Source organism: Protopterus annectens, chromosome 5.part0, assembly GCF_019279795.1.
Source record: "Protopterus annectens isolate FY-2018-M chromosome 5.part0, PAN1.0, whole genome shotgun sequence".
Lineage (NCBI taxonomy): Eukaryota > Metazoa > Chordata > Ceratodontiformes > Protopteridae > Protopterus > Protopterus annectens.
The window spans coordinates 178,645,081-178,665,801 of record NC_056735.1 but is presented as its reverse complement, the minus strand read 5'-3'; the positions used below and the strand labels follow the sequence as shown (position 1 = coordinate 178,665,801).

Sequence of the window (20,721 nt, the reverse complement as noted above, 5' to 3'; positions counted from 1 at the left end):
AGACAGTTGACTATGAAACTGGGTGAAGAAACATGCTTTGAGTTTACTGGCTCACTCTTAGCTTCACTGAGACTGTGTGCACTCTGAAATTTGCTAGAAAGCTACAGGGTTTCCCAGTGGCTGGTACAGGGTTTACAGTTGCTACCATGTGCTTGGGCCTGTTTCTTTTAACCATATTCTGCATACTATGAACATGAGCACTGTTTGTAAGCATATTTGTGTGCTTTTCTGTGAGCTCATATCTGACAAATCTCAATGGCCTTATCCAAAGTTAAATGACTGTCATGAAGCAAAATCTTTCTCAAATCATCTTTAATACCATACACAAGTTTGTCTTTTATCAACTCATCCCTTAAATCACCAAATCTGCATGTTTTAGTTTTGTTTCTCAAGTCAGTTATATATGCTGCAAAAGTTTCCCCAGGCTTTTGATCTCTTGTGTAAATCAAATGCTTTTCCATTGTAATGTTCATTTGAGGGTTATGCATTTCTCTAAATTTATGCTTTAAGCACTCAGGATCTTCCCTTTACTCAGCCAGTAATACTATATGATGGTTTCCCCCTCTCCTGCAAACACAGCAGGTGCATACACAAATGAACGCTCTCTTTCTATGGCTTCTGAACCAGCTAAATTAAGCAGAATAAATGCATTTGTTCAGTCATCTTTATCAGAAAATGCAGCTTGTATAAAAATATTGTAATCTTGCTCAAATACTCTACAATTCTCTACAATATTATCAAAGACAAGTGGAGGTGGTCTACGTAATCCTTCAGCCATGCCAACAAAGTATGCCCAAACACACTGAGAAAATGGCCTTTATAATTATATATGAACATGCACACACAGCCAGTACTTGTAATAACATTCAAATGCACAAGAAACTCTTTGAAATACTGTACATTGCAAAATATGCTTTGAAATGGCTGTATTTTGCAAAATAACTGCACTGTAATATTACACAAAGTTACAAACACTCTGTATAATTCAGATATTTTGAATAGCTTTAATTAATGCAAAAAAGTAGCACATAGTGAAAAAATGTGATATTTTTTTATTTTATACATTTTATGTGACTTGGACTTTATTTCAAACATTTTCATGTCTATGTTGAATATTTTTATCAATATGTTGCAGTTTTGGACATTTTGTTTACTTAGAAATTCATTTAGAGAGTTCAGAGTGCTTTGTTTTGTATTCTTCAAATAAGAAGTCATTTAAGCAAGTTTTGGCACCTGAAATTCATTTCTAACCTGCTTTTGAAAACTAAATGTGCAGTGGGGATGATCCATTCCTTTATATTCCTCTGCCTTTAACTGAGTGCCTTCTCTCTCCCGAATCTGGATTTCTGTATCCCATTCTGACAACATGTCGCTCATCTTGTTTTACGATTGAAGACAAACAGGCGGGGTAGTTCGTTTACATGCTTTATTATACAGAAACACATCAGGATGGATAGCAGCAGTACAAAATATAAATGAACTGATTAACTGACAGACTACACAGACATGCATGCTTACATCTCAACAGCTAACTACAAAATGGCAGTCTGGCTCACACGTGCTCAGTATTTATACAGTTGTGCAAGCCCCTAGAAAGCTTCTGAAAGGCATGCATACAGATTGATCTACAATCTCTAACTGCATATTTGTGTTGAAACAATTTAATCAGATCCCTAAACACTTGATCATTGACTTTAAGCCTGCTGACAATAGCCATTTGACCTTTTTTATATCTTTCTTAATGTACAATGTATGTAAGCTTTTGTACTCAAAATGAGAATTGCTTGCCACATTCCTACTAAAAATTATGAGCACCTAGACAATGTTGAGTAACATTCTTTAAAAAACAGTAATATCTAAAAATTCTGTTCGGATCAACATGAAATTTAAAACACAAAAACCTGCTCTGAGAATTCAAAAATTGACAGAATTTAGACAATTCATTTGTAATAAATATATATATATATATATATATATATATATATATATATATATATATACACACACACACACACACACACACACACACACATATATATATATATATATATATATATATATGGTTAATAAAGCTAAAATAAATATTTACACATTGCTGAACTAGGGGGTGAGTATAAACCAAATTATTTTTTCTTTGTGCTATTAACGTATTAATGAAAATGGGGACCATTGCTTCAACTATCATAACAACTTTAATTGTTCAAAACAACTTTTTTGTAAACAAAGAAGGGAATCAAAACACTATTAAGAGAGGTTCATAATAACTTCACCCCCGTATCGTAGAGAGGAAAACAATGTCACACCCATTTGATGAGGAATCACTGTATACAAATTAACCATATCTACCATAACTACCAAATCATCTTCAGTAAAAAAAAAGTTCAGAAGTTCAAAACTTAGAAAGAAAATCAAGCTTCCTTTTCACATGAAATTGAATACCTCCCTGACCCTCTTCAAATGCAGCCTAGATCAATGGATGGTTGACCAGAAATTCACTCCTAGGGTGGTGCCCATGGCCCTCCTGGACAGAGGAAGTCAGTACTAACTACCTTAGACCATTACTTTTTCAAACTTCACTCACCTAACCACCAACAATTGGGGAAACGTGGTATAAATATGGCTAGGCTTGTAAGGGCTCTCCATTAGCCTAGTAACCTTCTATGAACATATGAACCTATGACTTTCTTCATCACTTTTTTAAAATGAGTTTTAACCAACATTATAAATCTTTCAGCTTGGATCCCCCTACCACAACAATGGAGATGAATGAGGATTGTAGAGGATTTAGGAGTACCAAGTAGCACCAAAATGTAAGGGTTGTGTAGCTTTAAAAAGGTCACCTAAGGATTCAAAAATGTATACATAGTTAAATAAATCCTCAATAAACTCAACAATGTCCATAAAACTTTCAAAACTCCCTTTTGTATCTACTGTAAGATGTTCATCAATTTGCAACATAAACAATATGTTGTTCTTATAATCCTCAGAATGCATAAGCACAAAACCTCCTCCCTCACTGGCTTACATAATCCTTATATTAGCATTTTGACTTAAATCAAAAACCCTTTGTTTCCTCTAAAGTAAGAGTAAAATATCTATTTTGGGAGATGCCATTGTCCACCAAATGGATTCAGAACTGTTAATACTGTCAATAATGGAAGGTACAAATGTGTTTTCTAAGACAGAATGAGTCAACCATTGTTTTATCATGAAACAAAGAAGCAAAGTTCAGTTTTCTTGGGAATTAGTTGAGGGCACCAATTGATTGTATCTGCTACTGAAACCCTTCTTGTTCAAACATTGATTATATTAGATTTGACAGTACTTATGATATTAATGTTTTTCAGATTAAGTAAATTAATGCATTTTGGACAATTTTGACAGTAGATTGAACACTGGGTGATTTATTATTTGACCAATATTTATTTAGCTTTAAGAATAATTGGTATGTTATTCTAGTTTCAAGAAAGGATTTCAATATGGTGTTTCACAACAATTGTTAGGGGAGCCACCTGTGGGTTGTTTTTCCTTGTGGCACATATTCTATGTATCACTATGTGCTAAAAAAATTTTTCTTCTGTTGATATAAACAAGAATTTTAATATAAAACCCTTCTGATTCTAGCCAAAAGCATGCATATGTGACATGTTTTATGTAGGGCAAGCAATATTCCCTTTCTGCCAATGAATTTCATTCCATGTTCTAGGCAGCTCATCTCCCTCTTTATCCATTGGCAACATTATTTTTTACATTTATGGCTATTGACCGAGTACCACCCTATATTTTAAACATGAATACAAAAAATTAATTTTGGATAAGAAAGATGAAATGTGTATTTTCTATTTGGGAGTATTGTACAAACACGGGTTATAAATGATATTTTTTATAGTCATTGAAAATTGTTTTCATGTCACATTATCAGTGGTAGACTGTATAAATTCTAGTACTGTTTGTGTGATGCATTATTTGTACTGAAAGGCTGTAGAGTGTGTAAAACCTGGGTTGTATTTGTTATATGTTGGGGAATAGATTAAATAAGTCCTTTATTGTGGACTATATTGTGCCATCTGCTTCTTTTGATATCTGTCTATATCTATATATCTTTATATATATATATATATATATATATATATATATACACACACACACACACACACACACGCACACACACATATATATATATATATATATATATATATATATATATATATATATATATATATATATATATATATACACACACACACACAAACACACACACACACACACACATAGACATATATATATATATATATATATATATATATATATATATATGTGTGTGTGTGTGTGTGTGTGTGTGTGTGAGTATATTACCTGGTAAATACTCACTGCACACATGTATGAAATACTCATTGAAATTCCTCTTTATCCCTTAGACGACATGGTCAGAAACACTTTTAGACATAATATTGCTCTGTTTTATACCAGATAGTGCACTTACATGCCCATTTTTTTAAATTTTCTTAAATAGGGAAAACATTTCAAAGTATAAAGAAAACATTGTAGCCATTGTTGTTGTACGTTATTGTTATATTAGTTGGTCAGTTACTGCATCCAGATGTAATAAAATGATTGCTTGTATAAAAGTTCCCTGTATTACTATTTTATCATATTTCTTGGAAATTCTACAGGAGTATTGCTACAAATAAAGCTGACTTAAAGAAAGAAGATAAACTGCTCCATGCATTTGACAAATAGCTACATTCCCAGAAATAAAAGTGAAGCTGCTTACTTGCTTTCATCTTTTATTCCTCTATATATTTACTGCACAAGGTAAGGGATATGTAAAATAAATCGGAAAACCTGATGTACAGCTTGGTTTTGTCATTTGCAGTCTATGGCTGTGTCAGAAATTAAATGTCTTATTTTGCATTAAACTTATATGTTTACCAACCAGATTTTTGATGGATGAAACAACATAATAAATGACTGTAAAAGGAAGAAAAAAACATACTCATTATATTTCTACAAATACCTTATTTATGCATCTGGTATTTTCTCTCTGGGAATTCATTCAATTAGTAAGCTTTCTGTTTTGCTTATTTTTGTTGGTAGTCTGACTGTGCCATTTTAATTGCGAAAAATAACTTACAAGAGGTACTACATGCAGTTTATAATTAGTCAAAAATGCTTAAATTATAATGAAATGTTACGCTAATCAAAGGCACCCTTCTGAGAATTAAATATGCACTAGGAAAATAGTGTTTATAATGCATTTAAAAAGCCCCTTTCTGTTCAGGACTATCAGAAAAGGACAGTTTTCTTTATATACATTATGAGTGGTATTAATTGAGTGACTTAGAACATTAACTAAATATTTTCAACCAAAGTGCAGTCTGCCTTACTTTATTCTAATAAAAATGTTTTGATCAAATTCCAATGGTATTATGCAACAGGTTAAAATAAATATATACATCACATTATCTTCAACTTTAAAGTGGTTTCAGAAGGTGTTCTTTTGTTTATGTTTCTGTTTGCAGTCTAGAATCAATCTTACAGTCAGAAAATTAAAACAGATATGCTATAAAGATGTCTCTGCTTGGACACATTAAAGAATTTGATTAGTAAACTTCAACTAATTCAACATGCAGTCAATAACCACTTTTTACCATGATTCATTCAACAGCAAGGTCCATAAACGCAGTCTTATCTACAATGCAGTTAATATGTGGTCACATTGCATTCTCAATCTTCATTTTATCGGTTTGGCTTATCAGAACTCATAACTTATTTAATGTTTTAGCTTTTATCCTGTTGCAAGCATTCTATATAATACCATAATTATTACTTGTCCATAAACTTTGTTTCTCCATATCTTTGCACTTAGCTAAAAAGATACTCAAGGATTGTACTACTGACCATTTTAACAAATAGTTAAATAAATACATATATAACTACATCACTTACCCCTTCCCCAGTACATACACACATAGGCTGGTAATCATATTTGTTTGTAAAGTATGTTTGCTACCTAGCAACATCCCTGTGTGTTCTAGGCAGTAAGATTAGGACCATCACATGCATACTCTCCTCTCTGTGGGAGTAGTCTCTGTAAATGACCTTCCTATCATGCTGCTCAGTTGCAGTAGTTGCATTGTTAATGATTCATAAGGACATGTGCAGGGCAGGGCAAGGGTGCAAAGGTGGTAAGTATGTGCCAAATTCTTATGGTGCACATCTATGCCTTCCAGTGGAGAGAATCTGTGTAAATTTATTTGGAGCTGCATCACCCTGTATGGCTAGCCAATGAAGTTAAGCAGTGCGGTGTATGAGTAAGAGTGTATGTGTTTCTGTTTGTGTATGTGTATTATGTGTATGTGCGTGTGTGTGTGTGTGTGTGTGTGTGTGTGTGTGTGTGTGTGTGTGTGTGTGTGTGTGTGTGTGTGTGTGAACACCATGAACAGTATGTGAGTGAGTCTGTCAGTGTCTGAGCATGACTAGCTATTGTGAAGGCTAGTACAGTTGTGTGTTTGTGTGAGTGTATGTATGTGTGTGTGTCCTAGGAGAGGGCTGGAGTCAGTGGCTTTGTCTGTGCTTCTCTTAGTATCTGTGCAAATCAACTCATTTGTGCGCATAGTGAGAGACAATTACAGAATGTTAGTCTTGTCAAGACAAATGTGTCAGACTGCTGTAAAATAACTTTTTCTTTGTGATTTCACATAAAAGGAGGTACTTGGTTACCTTTTTTCTGTGGTACATGTACATTCATACTTCATCATGTGCAGGTCCAAAATATTTACATACCTTACATAGGCTTATCATTCAGTGTTTCAAACTTATAATCATCATTTTTGTCATCATCATCGCTGTCAGTCACTTTTTTTTTCTACATGTGTCAGGGTGTCCCATCAATTGTTGTGAACACTGTCTATTCAGTACCACTCTTCCACCTTCTTCACAGCCATGATCCATTGTTGCAGGTCTTCTCTCACGTAATCCATGCATCCTTCTCTTAGCTGGACATCCTAATTATCTCTTGTTTTCTTCCTGCCTCTCACAAGCCTTCCTCAACAAATCATCTTCTACTTTTCTATACATTTGACAGAACCACAATAATCTTTTCTCTTTGACCTTCTTTGCATTTAGTGCTAATTTAACTTCTGCTCTGATGTCATAATTTCCTTGTCTGTCCCATTGTGTGCATTCCACCACCCATCCCAGGCACTTCATCTTTATCAACTCTAGCTTCCTCAGCTGCTGTGTCTTCACTACCCAGGTTTCTGTACCATACAGAAATATTGGTCACACCACTGCTTTCTGTGTCTTACTTTTCAGCTCCTTTGTTATTCTTCTGTCACACACCATCCTTGATAATCTGTGTCAGTTGGCTGCATCACTTCTGATTTTAGCTTTGACCTCTTCATTCAGACTTCCCTTCTCCTCAACCATGCCCCCTAGACACTTGAAGCTGTTAACATGTTCCACTATTTCCCTTTTATTTTAGTTCTCAGGATCTTATAATTTCCCCTATTTACTGCCACAATAACTTTCTTGTCTGTACTCAGTTTCATCCCATGTGCCTTCATTTTTGCATTCCATTTCTCTATCATTTTCTGAAATTTCTGTTCTAAATCTGTTTGTAATGCCACATTGTCTACATACATAAGCTTTATTGATCTGTCTCTTCAGATCTGTTTGCAAGTGTAGTCCATCACTAGTATTGACAGCAGTGTGCGCTGAGCTGAACCCTGATGCGCAACCATTTCCACTGTGAATCCATCTCTGAGTGCACACTGTTCATACTGTGTTATTTGGTCCTTGTATACAGCCTGAACTAATTCTACCAATGTTTCCATGATTTTTGAACCATTGCAGCACTGCCCAAATTAGCTTTCTTGAGACTTTGTCATATCTTTTGTCTTAGCCTAGTAATGTCCAGTTAGACTATTTCTTTGTTACCACATTCTTCTTCACTGCCTCACTGCTAATATTGGGTCAGTTGTGCTGCATCCTGAATGCAATCCAAACTGCTCCTCTTCCATTTAACTTTCTACTGCTCTGCATATCCTTTCATCACTCACGCTCTGCAACACTTTCATGCATAGTGACAAGAGTATGATACCTTGTACAGAATGCAGCTGTGAAAGCCCCCTTTTGTTCTTGTCTCCTGTCACTAGAATGCTCATTCTGCAGTCAGCTGGGATATGTGTTTTTCTCCATACTGCTATGAGTATCCTTCATTAAGCTGTTGATATAGGTTCATTACATCCCTTTGCAGAGTCAGACCATTAACTGAAGAATTTGCTGCACTGCATTTCTTCAAAGAAGTTTCTGTTTTGTTTCCATGCTTGTCAAAGAACACAGCAATACTAACTGTGTAAATGGAATGGGTTTTTGTTGTAGCAACAATGAGATCCTAATGGGTGTTACAACCTAGAAAACAGATAGTAATAAATAAAAGCTCTGTTCAGCGTTTGGTCAAAGGCATAAAATCTATGCACTTATTTTAGTAGAATTTAGAGGTAAATCAGAAGCTTAGAAAGGTCATATGAAGTTAGATTGAGATATATGAAAGGGAGTGTGACACCTACAGAAGAATTAAGTAATTTGACTGATGTATAAAGGTGGGATTATGGTAGAACCCCCTCCCATCATTAAGTCATTAAAAAAGTCAAACTAGAAGAAGGTCTAATGCCTACCCTGAAGGAGAAGACAGGAAACATGTACTCTGATAAAACTAGCTGTTTTCCACTCACCACTTCATTTTTTACTGTCAAGTAGAAAACCAATACATGTGTTAATAAAGAATGCCAGTCTGGACAAGTCTGTCAATAAAGACAGTATTATGTAACACACAGAAGACTTTATGTATCAATAAACAAAGCAGCTACTTATCTGTCTTTACTAAATTCCCTGTATTTTAGATCATGACGGAAATACAGTAGCATCCATACCATGGCATGGCTGGAAGCAGTAGACCCGTAACAAGCTGTGTACCCCAGGGATCAGTCTTGGAGCCTCTGTTGTTTGGGATATACTTTTCTGTGTTACAGGCCAAAACCAGTGGGCTATGGCTGACCAAGACTGCAGATGACTGCAAGCTGGGCACTGTCAAAAATTCCCCTAGCGATTTGGACATACTCCAAGAAGGTCTCACCAAAACAAATTACTGGTGCCAGAAACATGGCCTCAAACTGAATGCCAAAAAATGCAAAATCATCACCTTTGGTTGTGAGTGCCATCCCCACAAATTATCACATTAATAACAAGGTACTATAAGCATGCAATCAGTTGTGAGGGACTTGGGCACCCAAGTTGATAGCAAACTGACTTTTGACCAAAATGTTGCTTCCGTTGTATGGAAAGCTTTCTACATGGCCCATCTTATTAGGAAGGGTACCTCATCCAGGGACAAGGAAGTCATAACATCCCTGTATTCTCTGCTTATAAGACTCATTATTGAGTATAATGCCCCTTTCGGCATGTACCTCACAAAGCACATGCAGCAGCTGGAGAGACCACAGAGGTTCCTCACCAGGTGAATCCAGGGCCTCAAACATCTACCCTACACAGATAGGCTAAAAGTCATGTCCCTCTACTCAGTCTCATACAGATGCCTCAGAGGTGACCTCTGTCTGGTATACAAAGCAATCTCAGATCCCGCCTTGATGGGACTGATGCATATCTGCAAGTCAAGCTCCACTCGAGTAATCTGCACGTGCGACCTTAACCTGGTCTATGACATCAATAGGACTTGTTGGCAAGACAGATTTGTGTCCCAGAGGCTCCACCTTCTTGGAACAGACTCCAGCTACATGTCAAGCAGAGTACTTCAATAACCCTTTTTAAGTGCAACCTGGATAACTGCCTGGGGACAAAAAATACACCCCTGGGATTTTATCTGTGTCCCTGCTGGAAAGGGGCATCGGGTGCTGACTTGTTGGAACATGGGCTACATTCTCAGCTAGACTTGTAAGGGCCTCAGGACCGATAGCCTAGTAACTTTCTATGATCCTATGATCTTACGGAAGCCACCCCTTGAATTGCTGTCTGAAAATTCCATTTTCTTACCCTACATTTCTGGCAATACTTAACATGACAATCCACCCCTTCCTGTCAATTTTTCTATTCTGTTTTATTTTAATGATCCCTTTTTTCACCCTTCTGGTATTTGTGCTGAACCCTCCTCCATAGTGACTTTATATCTTTGCCTACTAATTGTATCTCCTGCTTCATACAATGATTTGTGCATCTTGTAGCCTTCTGCAACATTTGTTTGGTTATCTATTTCTCCTAATGCTCTTCCTTTGTCCTACTGTTAATGGGCTCATTAAATCATGCCCTTCTATGGTTTAAGCATAATCATCCTGATATACTTTTGCATTCTAGATTTCAGCAAACCTTTCTGACCTAAAGAGAAGGCAATATCATCCATAGCAGAAACATTTTCCCTTTAGAAAGCCTCTTGCAGTTCCCCATTAGTACACATCTCTACTTATCAGGCCATTTTGTGACCATTACACTTTCAAGTCTTATTCATCCTGCTGTCTAGCACTTGGCAGAGACATCACCTCCAAAATGCCAGTTTACATCCCACCTCTCTCCATGTCTTAATCACTTCCATTGCCTTTCCTGGTACCACTTTCCACCTTTCATGTTACTGCCAACAATGTGTTCTATGGCATGTGTGCCTCTTATTAATCCCAAAATACATTCTTACTTTACGCATTGTCTTGGTGAATGTCAGTGTCAGGGCAGATTCTCAGAGTCATTTGTTCTCTGCATTCTGACTCAGTTGCCTACCAGATAGCCTTTATGATTTAGTTTACATTCACAGATCTTATCCCTCCCCCTACTCACCTTCCATTCCTGCTGCAGTCCTTCTTAAGATGCCTTTACCTTCCTCTGACTTCTCACCTGCCATTCCTGTCACAGTCCTTTTTTTGACATTTATTTATTTATTTGACATTTGTTGGCCAGGTTAATCTTTCTTCAGACAAACAAACAAACCAATTAAGCAACTTTTTATAGCGGGGATATATATTAATTAATTGTCCTCAGCTTAATTAGTTATTTAAAGGTATACAAAACCAGGATAGTAACTAGAAAAACAAAATGTTAAAGTATATAAATGTTCTCTACATAAAAACCTGCATTTTACAAAAAAAAATAGCATGTAAACAAGAGAATTATTTAAAAAATAGTGGATATATAACTGCCCCCTAACATTACAAAACATTCAACCTAAACATATTCCGACAGTTAGTAAAATCAATAAATCATCTCATGCATACACATGACACACACATGACATACTTTACAATATCTTTTAAGGGCTAATGGCAAACAATTTCAAAATCTTTTCAATATACATATTATTCTTATATTCTCATTTAAGAGATATCTCCTCACCATATCGGCCACATAAATTATTTCCAATTGTATTTGCCATTGACAGGACCCCCTGATATCTGATATCTTGAGATCTTGAGAGCAAACTTACAATCATGTCATCATGAAATCAACAATGTTTAGCCCATGCATTATTGGTGTTAATTATGGCATGGCATAACAATGTATATATATACGTTGTCAGCATTTTCTTTCAGTCTCCTATATATAATAGGCTATGCATTGGGAATAATGCCTCATAAGTGACCACTTTTTTAGTGTAATTAATTATATCTACAATTAATTTTGTAAATTTTGTCATTTATATAATTGGTTATTAAACCTTATATGTATACATTGAGAATACACCCCCATATTTTTAACATACCTGTGGGGCCTCATCACTGTGGTCTTCTTTTTGGCCTCCAAATAGCTTTTAGATTACACCCCTAAAAAAAAGTAATTAAAGGCCATGTACCAAGGATTTCCAAAGCGTTTGGTCACCGTTATAATGATCCCAATTTTATTAATGAAAATTCTAATAAGATGGTGGTCAAGTGAAAAAGTACATAAAAAATTAGTTTGGTACATGCTAGGGGGCTGACTATCAGGGACCCCTCCTTGATCTATAAGGCTGCCTTGATTGAAACAGGCCTCCATATAGGTTGTCCCTTCCTTTCTTTTGAAAATGTTATTGACCATGTAGCCTAGGTACTATGTACTTAAAAACATACTCTTAAGATTTTTACGTTTTTTCTAAATTCTCCAAAAATCTAAAATCATGCTAGCGCCCTTTGCCCTGCCTTTGATGGCTTTTCTTTTGATGGTAAGGGTGGTGGTAAGAAAAAGAAAAATGTAAGACTGCATTTAGGGTTTAGTGGGTTTTAAAAAATTAAACTTTTATACCTCTCATTAATTTTGTCATTAATTAGCAAAATATCTAAATAGTTGATTGAACCTTCACTTGTCTCATAGGTGAACTCCAAAAAATTGGTAGTTTGTGCAATGTCTTTAATAAAATCTGGTATTTGTGTTCTCCATTGTGCCATAACGGCATTAGCAAAGCTGCCGCCACAGGGAGACCTCATGGCGACCCCTGTTATTTGCAAATAACCAGGTTAATCTGACTGGGCAGCAAGCCCTTTTCAGCCGAGGCCCAGGGTGAAAAGCTCCACAAGTGATTACAAACAAGTAGTATAGTAGGTACAAAGATACAGAAAATCAGAAAAGTACAATGGTACAAAAAGCATAATCTAAAGAAGGTATACTCTTAAGTTATGTAGTAAATTACAGAGCTACACTAAGAACACAGTTGTAAGTATACAAAATATTTACATGAGAAATTATATACAATCATGTACAACTAAAATCAAGCAGTACAACCCCTGTAGGTGTGGGATGGGGTAAGAGTGGGAGAGGATATATAACAGAGATAACAGAGGCAGGACTGGAGGAATAGGGCATTAATTTCTTAGGAACTTAGTGAAGAGGTAGGTGGAGATTAGTAGTTGGTTGTAAAGGGGTGAGGAGTTGAGATTTAGCTTGAGAGTAGATAAGAGAGTAATAGAGGGTTTGGGTGTGAGATGATTACAAGTGGTAAGGAGCACACTAGGAGGGTGGTTACGGAGTTAGTTCCAATAGAAGGTATGGGACTAAGGAGGCAATTTTAGAGGGTGATTACAGTGATAGATCCAAGAACTGTTCAGATAGCTTTTGATAGCAACCTTGAATTTTTGTGGGTAGATATTATTCCTGAGTTCTAAAGGAAGTTTGTTCCAAGCTAGAGCAGGGAGGTAGCTGTACAGTTATTGCCCCATTTTGCTTTTGGGTTTGTAAATTTGCAGGAGGTTCTGGTCAGAGCTACAGAGAAACCTGGGGGTGGGGTATACAAGGAGATGAGAGAGGCAATATCTAGGCAGTAGGTGGGATAGTACAGTAAGGTATGTATGATCTGAAGTTGGGTTAGGAGTAGTTAGTGAGGGAATTCTAGCCAGTTTAGTCTTTTCAGGTCAAGACAGTTGTGGGAGTTGTGGGGTTGACCTGTACCAAATTTGCCAATTTTGTTATATGTTGATTCAAGTTTAGTTAGGAGGGAGGTCTGAACGTTGGTGAGAATTTGAGATCCATACAGTAGGCTTGGTAATAGGTAAGAATGGGATAGGGAGATTTTGGATTTGGTGGTGAGAAATTTTTTTGTTGCGATACAAAAGTCTTAATGTTGTTGGAGACATGCAGATCAAGTTTAAGTTGGTTGTCTATGATGACTCCTAGCAGCTTAGTGTGAGACTCAAGAGAGATAAGTGTATTGTTGCTTGAGGTGATGGAGAAAAAGGATTTAAGACAGTTCATATTTTGGGGGTGAAAAGCAGGAGTTTATTTTTTGGGAGGGTTAGAATTAAGTGATTATTGGTGAGCCAGTTTTCAATTGATGATAAGGATATTTGAGTGAAAGTATTTAGGTCAGAGAGGGAGTCAGCAGTGGTGATGACTGTGGAGTCATCTGCATATTGCACAACAGATGACAGTGGGAAAGATGTGTGTAATTGGTTGGTAAATATGTTAAATAGAAGATCGCCAAGAATAGATCCCTGAGGTGCTGCCATCTTGATGGGGAGGTAAGGAGATGTAGTAGACAGCCATTTGACAGATTGAAGTTGATCTGAGAGGCAGCTAGTAAACCAGGAAACTGTAGATGTAGAGAGGTTCAGTACTGAGAGTTTAGCAAGCAGGAGAGGGTGGGATACAGTGTCAAAAGTTTTAGCTAAGTCAAGGAATAGGGAAGAGAAAAGTTTGTTACTGTCACTGGCTAGTGAAATAGTATTCAGGAAGGATAGAAGGGCAGTGTAGGTGCTGTGTTTTGGGTGAAAGCCGTATTGAGTGGGTGTGAACAAGTTATTCTGAATAAGGTAGTGGAGGAATTGTTTGTGGACACATGTCTCTAAGATTAAATTGTGATGGGCCTGAAGTTGACAAGTTATGAGAAATTGCCTCCCTTGTGAATGGATTTTCCAGATTAGGGTGACTTTGGATTTGGTAATGGAACAGCTGATTAGAATGGAGATGGGATAGGCAACTGAGTTTGCTGTGATCCGAAGGAACAGTGATGGGACATTATCCACTGAGGGAGAGCAGGGTTTTAGTTTGCTGTGCAATGATTTGATGTAATTGGTTGAGACAGTATTAAGTGAGAAGGTCTGGGTGGAATAGTGGGATGGAGGTGGGTCAGGGGTATTATTAACACTGGTAGTAGAGTTGGATAGGGGAGACAGTTTACTGTCTGTGCCTTCTTCTAACATCTCACCTGCCATCTCTATTGCAGCCTTTCTTAAGATGCCTGTACCTTCTTCGATTTCTCGCCTGCTATTCCTGCTGCAGTCCTTTGTAGGATGCCTGTCATACCTCTCAGGTGTGTGGATTTTCACTAATTTCCAGATTTTTGCCTCATATTTTTGGTCTGCTTTTCATAAAATTTGGGGCTTTCTGGCAAATTACTGTGGACTGGAGTCACTAAATAATGACATACATTTGGGTTTCAAACTTCATGTCCTTCAGAAAATGCATGCCTAAACAAATCCTGATATTCAACTCTCTATGTTTATAAGAGTAATATTTAAAATCTGCCACTATTTCTGAGTCTTTGTTCTCCCCATTATTTTAAGCCTTGTCCAGATTTCTTGCACTAAGAGGTTAAGCAGCATGATGCCTGTGCCTTCCTCTGACTTCTGACCTGCCATTCCTTCTGGAGTCCTTCTAAGGATGCCTGTACCTTCCTCCAACCTCTCACCTGCCATTCCTTCTGCAGTCCTTCCTATGATACCTGTACCTTCCTCTGACTTCTCACCTGCCATTCCTTCTGCAGTCCTTCTTAGGAGGCCTTTGATGCATTTCCTACCTGCAACCAATAACATATTGTTCTTATTCACAACCATCTGAAGCCTTGTCTTTTCTAACCTTTCCTCAACTTTTGTAATCTGTCTGAAAGTCTGACCTTACCTAATGCTTCCTTACCTCCATTTTCATTGTCCATTCCTTATTGAAATATGTTTTTTTTCCAGAAGAGGAAAGTTGTGTAGTAAAAAAAGATGACATAGATAAAAAGATCGTTGGCATGATTAGTACACAGGAAAATGTTGAGGATATAAACAGATTATGCATTGTGTTAGTAGCTTGCAGCAAGTGTAATCAGAAAACAGTGCCTATTAGCAATCCAGGAGACAACTACAAATCCAGTCTATTGCTGGTATCATCTTCTTGCCATAAATTGCTTATTACATGAAAAGGCATACAAATTTTTTCTCAGATGGTGATCCAAGTGATGCATAGATCAAAACATGAGTTGCACAGGGACCAGACACTTGTCAAAAAATCTTAAGGATGTACCATACTTGCCCCATGCCTTGAAACTTGCATAACTGCAGGTAATGTCTAGAGCTCTATAAGGCTATAACAGGGTGGGAAACAATAATGTCATGCCAGAAAGGATAGAACTTGACAGCTGTTATCTAATTTTATCTGCAAAGGGCAGCGTGGGAAATATTGCCAGAGGAGTAAGGCTCTACAAAGCTTTTACATTCTGTGTTGTGCCAATAATACTCAAACTATATTACAATGCAAAAAAAAACTTTTACAAATCACTCTTATCTGCAAGGTTACTTCTTGTGTATATGACTAAATCAGTGCAACACATTGTGCCTTAGTGAGCAATTCTCCATGAAACTAAAACACTAATTGTCTAAATCTATCCTATTCTCCAACAATTCAGTACTACAAATATACCATTACTATACCCCCTTCATATATTCTAATATCACCACTGATCAAGTAAATCTAACTCTGAGATGTACATTTACCAACAACTCTACACCTTCTTAGCCAGCATATCTTAGTCGTCTGTATTCCACAGAACAAAACTTCAGTACTTCATATACTCTGATGTTTGCTATATTACACTATGAATATATAAAACAGACATAACTATATACCATGGCAGTAGACAAATACTGCCATTCAGTATTGTGTTGCAGCATGTATACTACTTTATTGTTTTGAAGTAATATGTTTATATTATGTAGAATTATGATTGTTGTCTCTTGTATTGGTTAAGTTATGCAGAGCTTCTTTTCCCCATACCTTTGCTGAAAAAGGCAGCATGCCCTGTCATATTGTCGTGGTAAACAAAAACAAAATAAGAAACAAAGAATGAAAAAATAAGAAAGGCATTGACTAAAACAGATTTTCCGGTGGCACAACTTTATAAAGCTCAGGGGGAGCTGTATTTACCAACATTGATACAGCTAAGAAATGGTAATATAATATGAAAGAGGGAGAAGAGCATACATGTTTTAAAGTGACTGATGAAATCACACCAGTAAAAGAAAAGTGGGAAGGGGTTCTATTTTGTTAAAAGATTTTTGCCAAGGACTTGACTGCAAGATGGTGATTGCTTTTGGATAAGGATGTATTTTACACATTAAGTGTCTTAGTGATATGATGACATATGGGGGTGTGAGAGCTTGACAATACGGTTGTATTTTATACATTCTGTGTGTTAGTGATATGACTGTATGCAGGTGTGAGGGTTAGATGATACGGCTGTATTTTATACATTATGTGTGTTAGTGATATGACTGTATGTGGGTGTGAGGATTTGAAAATAGGGCTGCATTTTATACATTATGTATGTTAGTAATATGACTGTATGTGGGTGTGAAGGCCTGAGGATAGGGCTTCATTTTATTCATTCTGTGTGTTAGTGATATGACTGTATGGGGGTGTGAGGGCTTGAGGATAGGGCTGCATTTTATTCATTATGTGTGTTAGTGATATGACTGTATGGGGGCTGTGATTGCTTGAGCATAGGACTGTATTTTATACATTATATATGTTAATGATATGACATATGGGGGAGTGAGGGCTTGAGGATACAGCTGTATTGTATACATTATCTGTGTCAGTGATATGACTGTATGTGGGTGTGAGTGTTTGAGGATAGAGCTTTATTTTATATATTATGTATGCTAGTAATATGACTATATGTGGGTGTGAGGGATTAAGGATAGGGCTTAATTTTATACATTATGTGTGTTAGTGATATGCATATATGGGGGAGTGAGGATTTGAGGATAGGGAGGATAGGGCTGTATTTTATACCTTATGCCTGCTAGTGATATAACTGTATGGGGGTGTGAGGATTTGAGGTTATGGCTGTATTTTAAACATTATGTGTGCTAATAATATGATTGTGTGTGTGTGTGAGAGTTTGAGGATAAGGCTGTATTTTATATATTATGTCTGTTTATAATATGAATGTATGTGAGTGTGAGGGTTTGAGCATAAGGCTGTATTTTATACATTAAATGTGTTAGTAATATGATTGTATGTGGGTATGAGGGTTTGAGGATAGGGCTGCATTTTATACATGATGTGTTTTAGTGATATGACTATATGCTGTTGTGAGGGTTTGAGGATATGGCTGTATTTTATACATTAAGTGTGTTAGTGATATGACTGTATGGAGGGTGTGAGGGTTTGATGATAGGGCTGCATTTTATGCATTAAATGTGTTAGTGATATGACTGTATGGGGGTGTGAGGGTTTGATGATAGGGCTGTATTTTATGCATTATGTGTATTAGTGATATGACTACATGCAGGTGTGAGGTCTTGATGATAGGGTTGTATTTTATGCATTATTTGTGTCAGTGATATGACTATATGCTGGTGTGAGGGTTTGAGTATATGGCTGTATTTTATACATTAAATGTGTTAGTGATATGACTGTATTGGGGTGTGTGAGGGTCTGATGATAGGGCTGTATTTTATGCATTATGTGTATTAGTGATATGACTACATGCGGGTGTGAGGTCTTGAGGTGTGTGAGGTCTTGAGGATAGGGGTGTATTTTATACATTATGTTCGTTAGTGATGCAATGTTATGGGGTTGTGAGGGCTTGAGAATAGCTCTGCAGTTATATATTACATGTGCTGGTCTTATAAAAGTATAAAATTGAAGAGAATGTGCCACAAGAAGATGCCATAGAACTTTCTAACGAATGCCTGCAGAAAATGAAGCACAAAAAATGTCTCCTCAGTTTAGAAGAAAATGAACTAAGAAAAGAGTGGCTTGATTTAATAGAGATGGATAGACATATTAAGATCAATGAAAGAAATAGACTGAAGAAGGTCAATAAAACCCAGAAAGCCAGACCTTTGATAAAAAATGAACACAGAACTGTCCATAGAGTTCCATGCGATATAATGATGATATAACAGAAATAAACAGGATATATTACTGTGCAGCAAAATTAATAACAGATAAAATTCTACCACAAGAACACAGGCTAGTAAGGGAAAGGGGGAGAAATCGAATGCCATCACCGAAGTATCAAATATTGAAAACTATAAAGCAGTTAAGACAAGAAGTGTCACTGTTAGAGGATTATAGAAGAGGGAACAGATCAACAAAAATACTCAGAAAGACATGATTAAAGCAATGTGCAATATTATAACAATCAGGAACTATCATTCACTGTTGCAAATAATAAACAAAAAATATCAGTACAGGCAGAAAAACTTAGAAGATACACAGATTAATATAAAGGAAAAATACAAAATAAGCAATTTATTGATGATCCCAAAAGTTTTATAAAGAATTAGGAAACAAGTAAAAGGAATTGAAAGACCACCCAAAAAAGAAGAAACAGATACCTACAGACACCAACCTGGCTAACAACAGGAAAAATAATTCTCCTACTTAAAAGTGAACCTGCAAGCTGCTCTAGAAATTATAGACCAATAACATCCCTTTCAAATATGTATAAACTGTACACCAGAATTGATGCCGACAGAGTTTATAGTAATTTAGCAGAAAACTCCATCATGGTAATAGAACAAAAGGGCGATAAAAGAGAGTAATACAAAGGATCATCTGTTATTAAATAAAGTCATAATGGGAAAATGTAAAAAAAGGGGAAGAATGTAAGGATACCATGGATCGACTACAAAAAAAGCATTTGATAGTATCCCACATTCATGGATAAGAGTACTTAAAAATGTGTAAGATACATCCTACACTGATCAACTCCTTTACAGGGACCATAAAACAATGGCAGACCACTTTGCAATTAAACCATGATAAAGGGCAAATTATTATTCCAGGGTTAAAAATACAAAGGGAGATATTCCAGGGTGACTCATTGTCATCTCTGCTATTCTGTCTTGCCCTTAACCCATTAAGCTGTCTACTTAAAAAATTAGGCCATGGCTATAATTTGGCTTCTAGAAAACAACAAAGTGTAAAGACTTCACATCTTCTCTTTGTCAGTGACTTAAAAATGTAAGGTCATCATATGAGGGACTGAAAGCACAACTGCAAGCAGTCAAAACTTTTTTAGATGATATAAGAATGTCATTTGGTCTTGATAAGTATGCAAAAGCAACCTTTAAAGCAAGAAAACTGCAGCACCAAAAACATCAGTTTGGGAGAAGAATGTGATATAAAAGAACTTGAGCAAGTGGGAGTGTATAAATATTTGGGAACTGATGAAGGATCAACAAAAAAAAAAAAATGAACAAATGCAAATAAAACTTAGCAAGGAATATTTTAGAAGACTTTAATCCTAAAAACTACGTTGACATCTAGGAACAAAATTCAAGCTATAAACCAATTTGTACTTCCTGTCTTAACTTACAGTTTTGGAGTTATTGATTGGCCCCAAAATGTGCTGGATAGATTAGACAGGAAAACAAGAAGGATGCTTCATGCTCATCAAATGATTTATAAAAATCAGTGCATACCAAGATTATATATTCCCTGTTCTGAAGGAGGTATGGGCCTCCTTGAAATTGATTACATGTATAGATCTGCAATTGTGGGACTGCACACATATCTGCTGACCTCACAGGACCCAAATGTAGTGAAAGCTTTGAAACATGTGGAGAATAAATCACAGATGACTTTTCTGCTTTACCTAGCAGAAGCATATCAACATCAAGCAGAAATGGAAATCATACCAGAAGTAGATAAAAATCAGTTGGCAACTGAATGTCCCAAAAAACAAAAAGAAAGAATATTAGGTATAGGATCAAATGAGAAGGTTAGGAATGTGGAAAATGCATAAATATAGTTGCAAGTATAGAAAACTTCTGGAAGAACCTCATGTTGATCAAGACTGACTGCAGGAATGGTTAAGGAGTGGCAAATTTAAATCAAAAGTTGAAAGGTTAATATTGGCGGCTCAAAGTAGTGGGCTGCACACACCTTGATTTACAAAGTCCATTGAACATGTGGGAGAAACAGACAAATGTAGGTTTTGTAAAACAGAACTGGAAACAGTTTCACACCTTGTTG

General features: G+C 36.3%; 1 protein-coding gene across 1 annotated transcript in view; it reads right to left on the bottom strand.

Annotated features, from left to right (window-relative positions):
- The window catches only part of MTNR1B (melatonin receptor 1B), a 34,662-nt gene extending 19,262 nt beyond the window's left edge, over positions 1–15,400 (bottom strand). The window contains exons 1-2 of the mRNA XM_044071822.1: positions 15,367–15,400; positions 15,158–15,265 (exon numbers count right to left, since the gene is read on the bottom strand). Coding sequence (XP_043927757.1) covers positions 15,158–15,265; positions 15,367–15,400 — 142 coding nt within the window. The remainder of the gene's footprint in view (positions 1–15,157; positions 15,266–15,366) is intronic.
- Between the last annotated feature and the right edge of the window lie 5,321 nt (positions 15,401–20,721).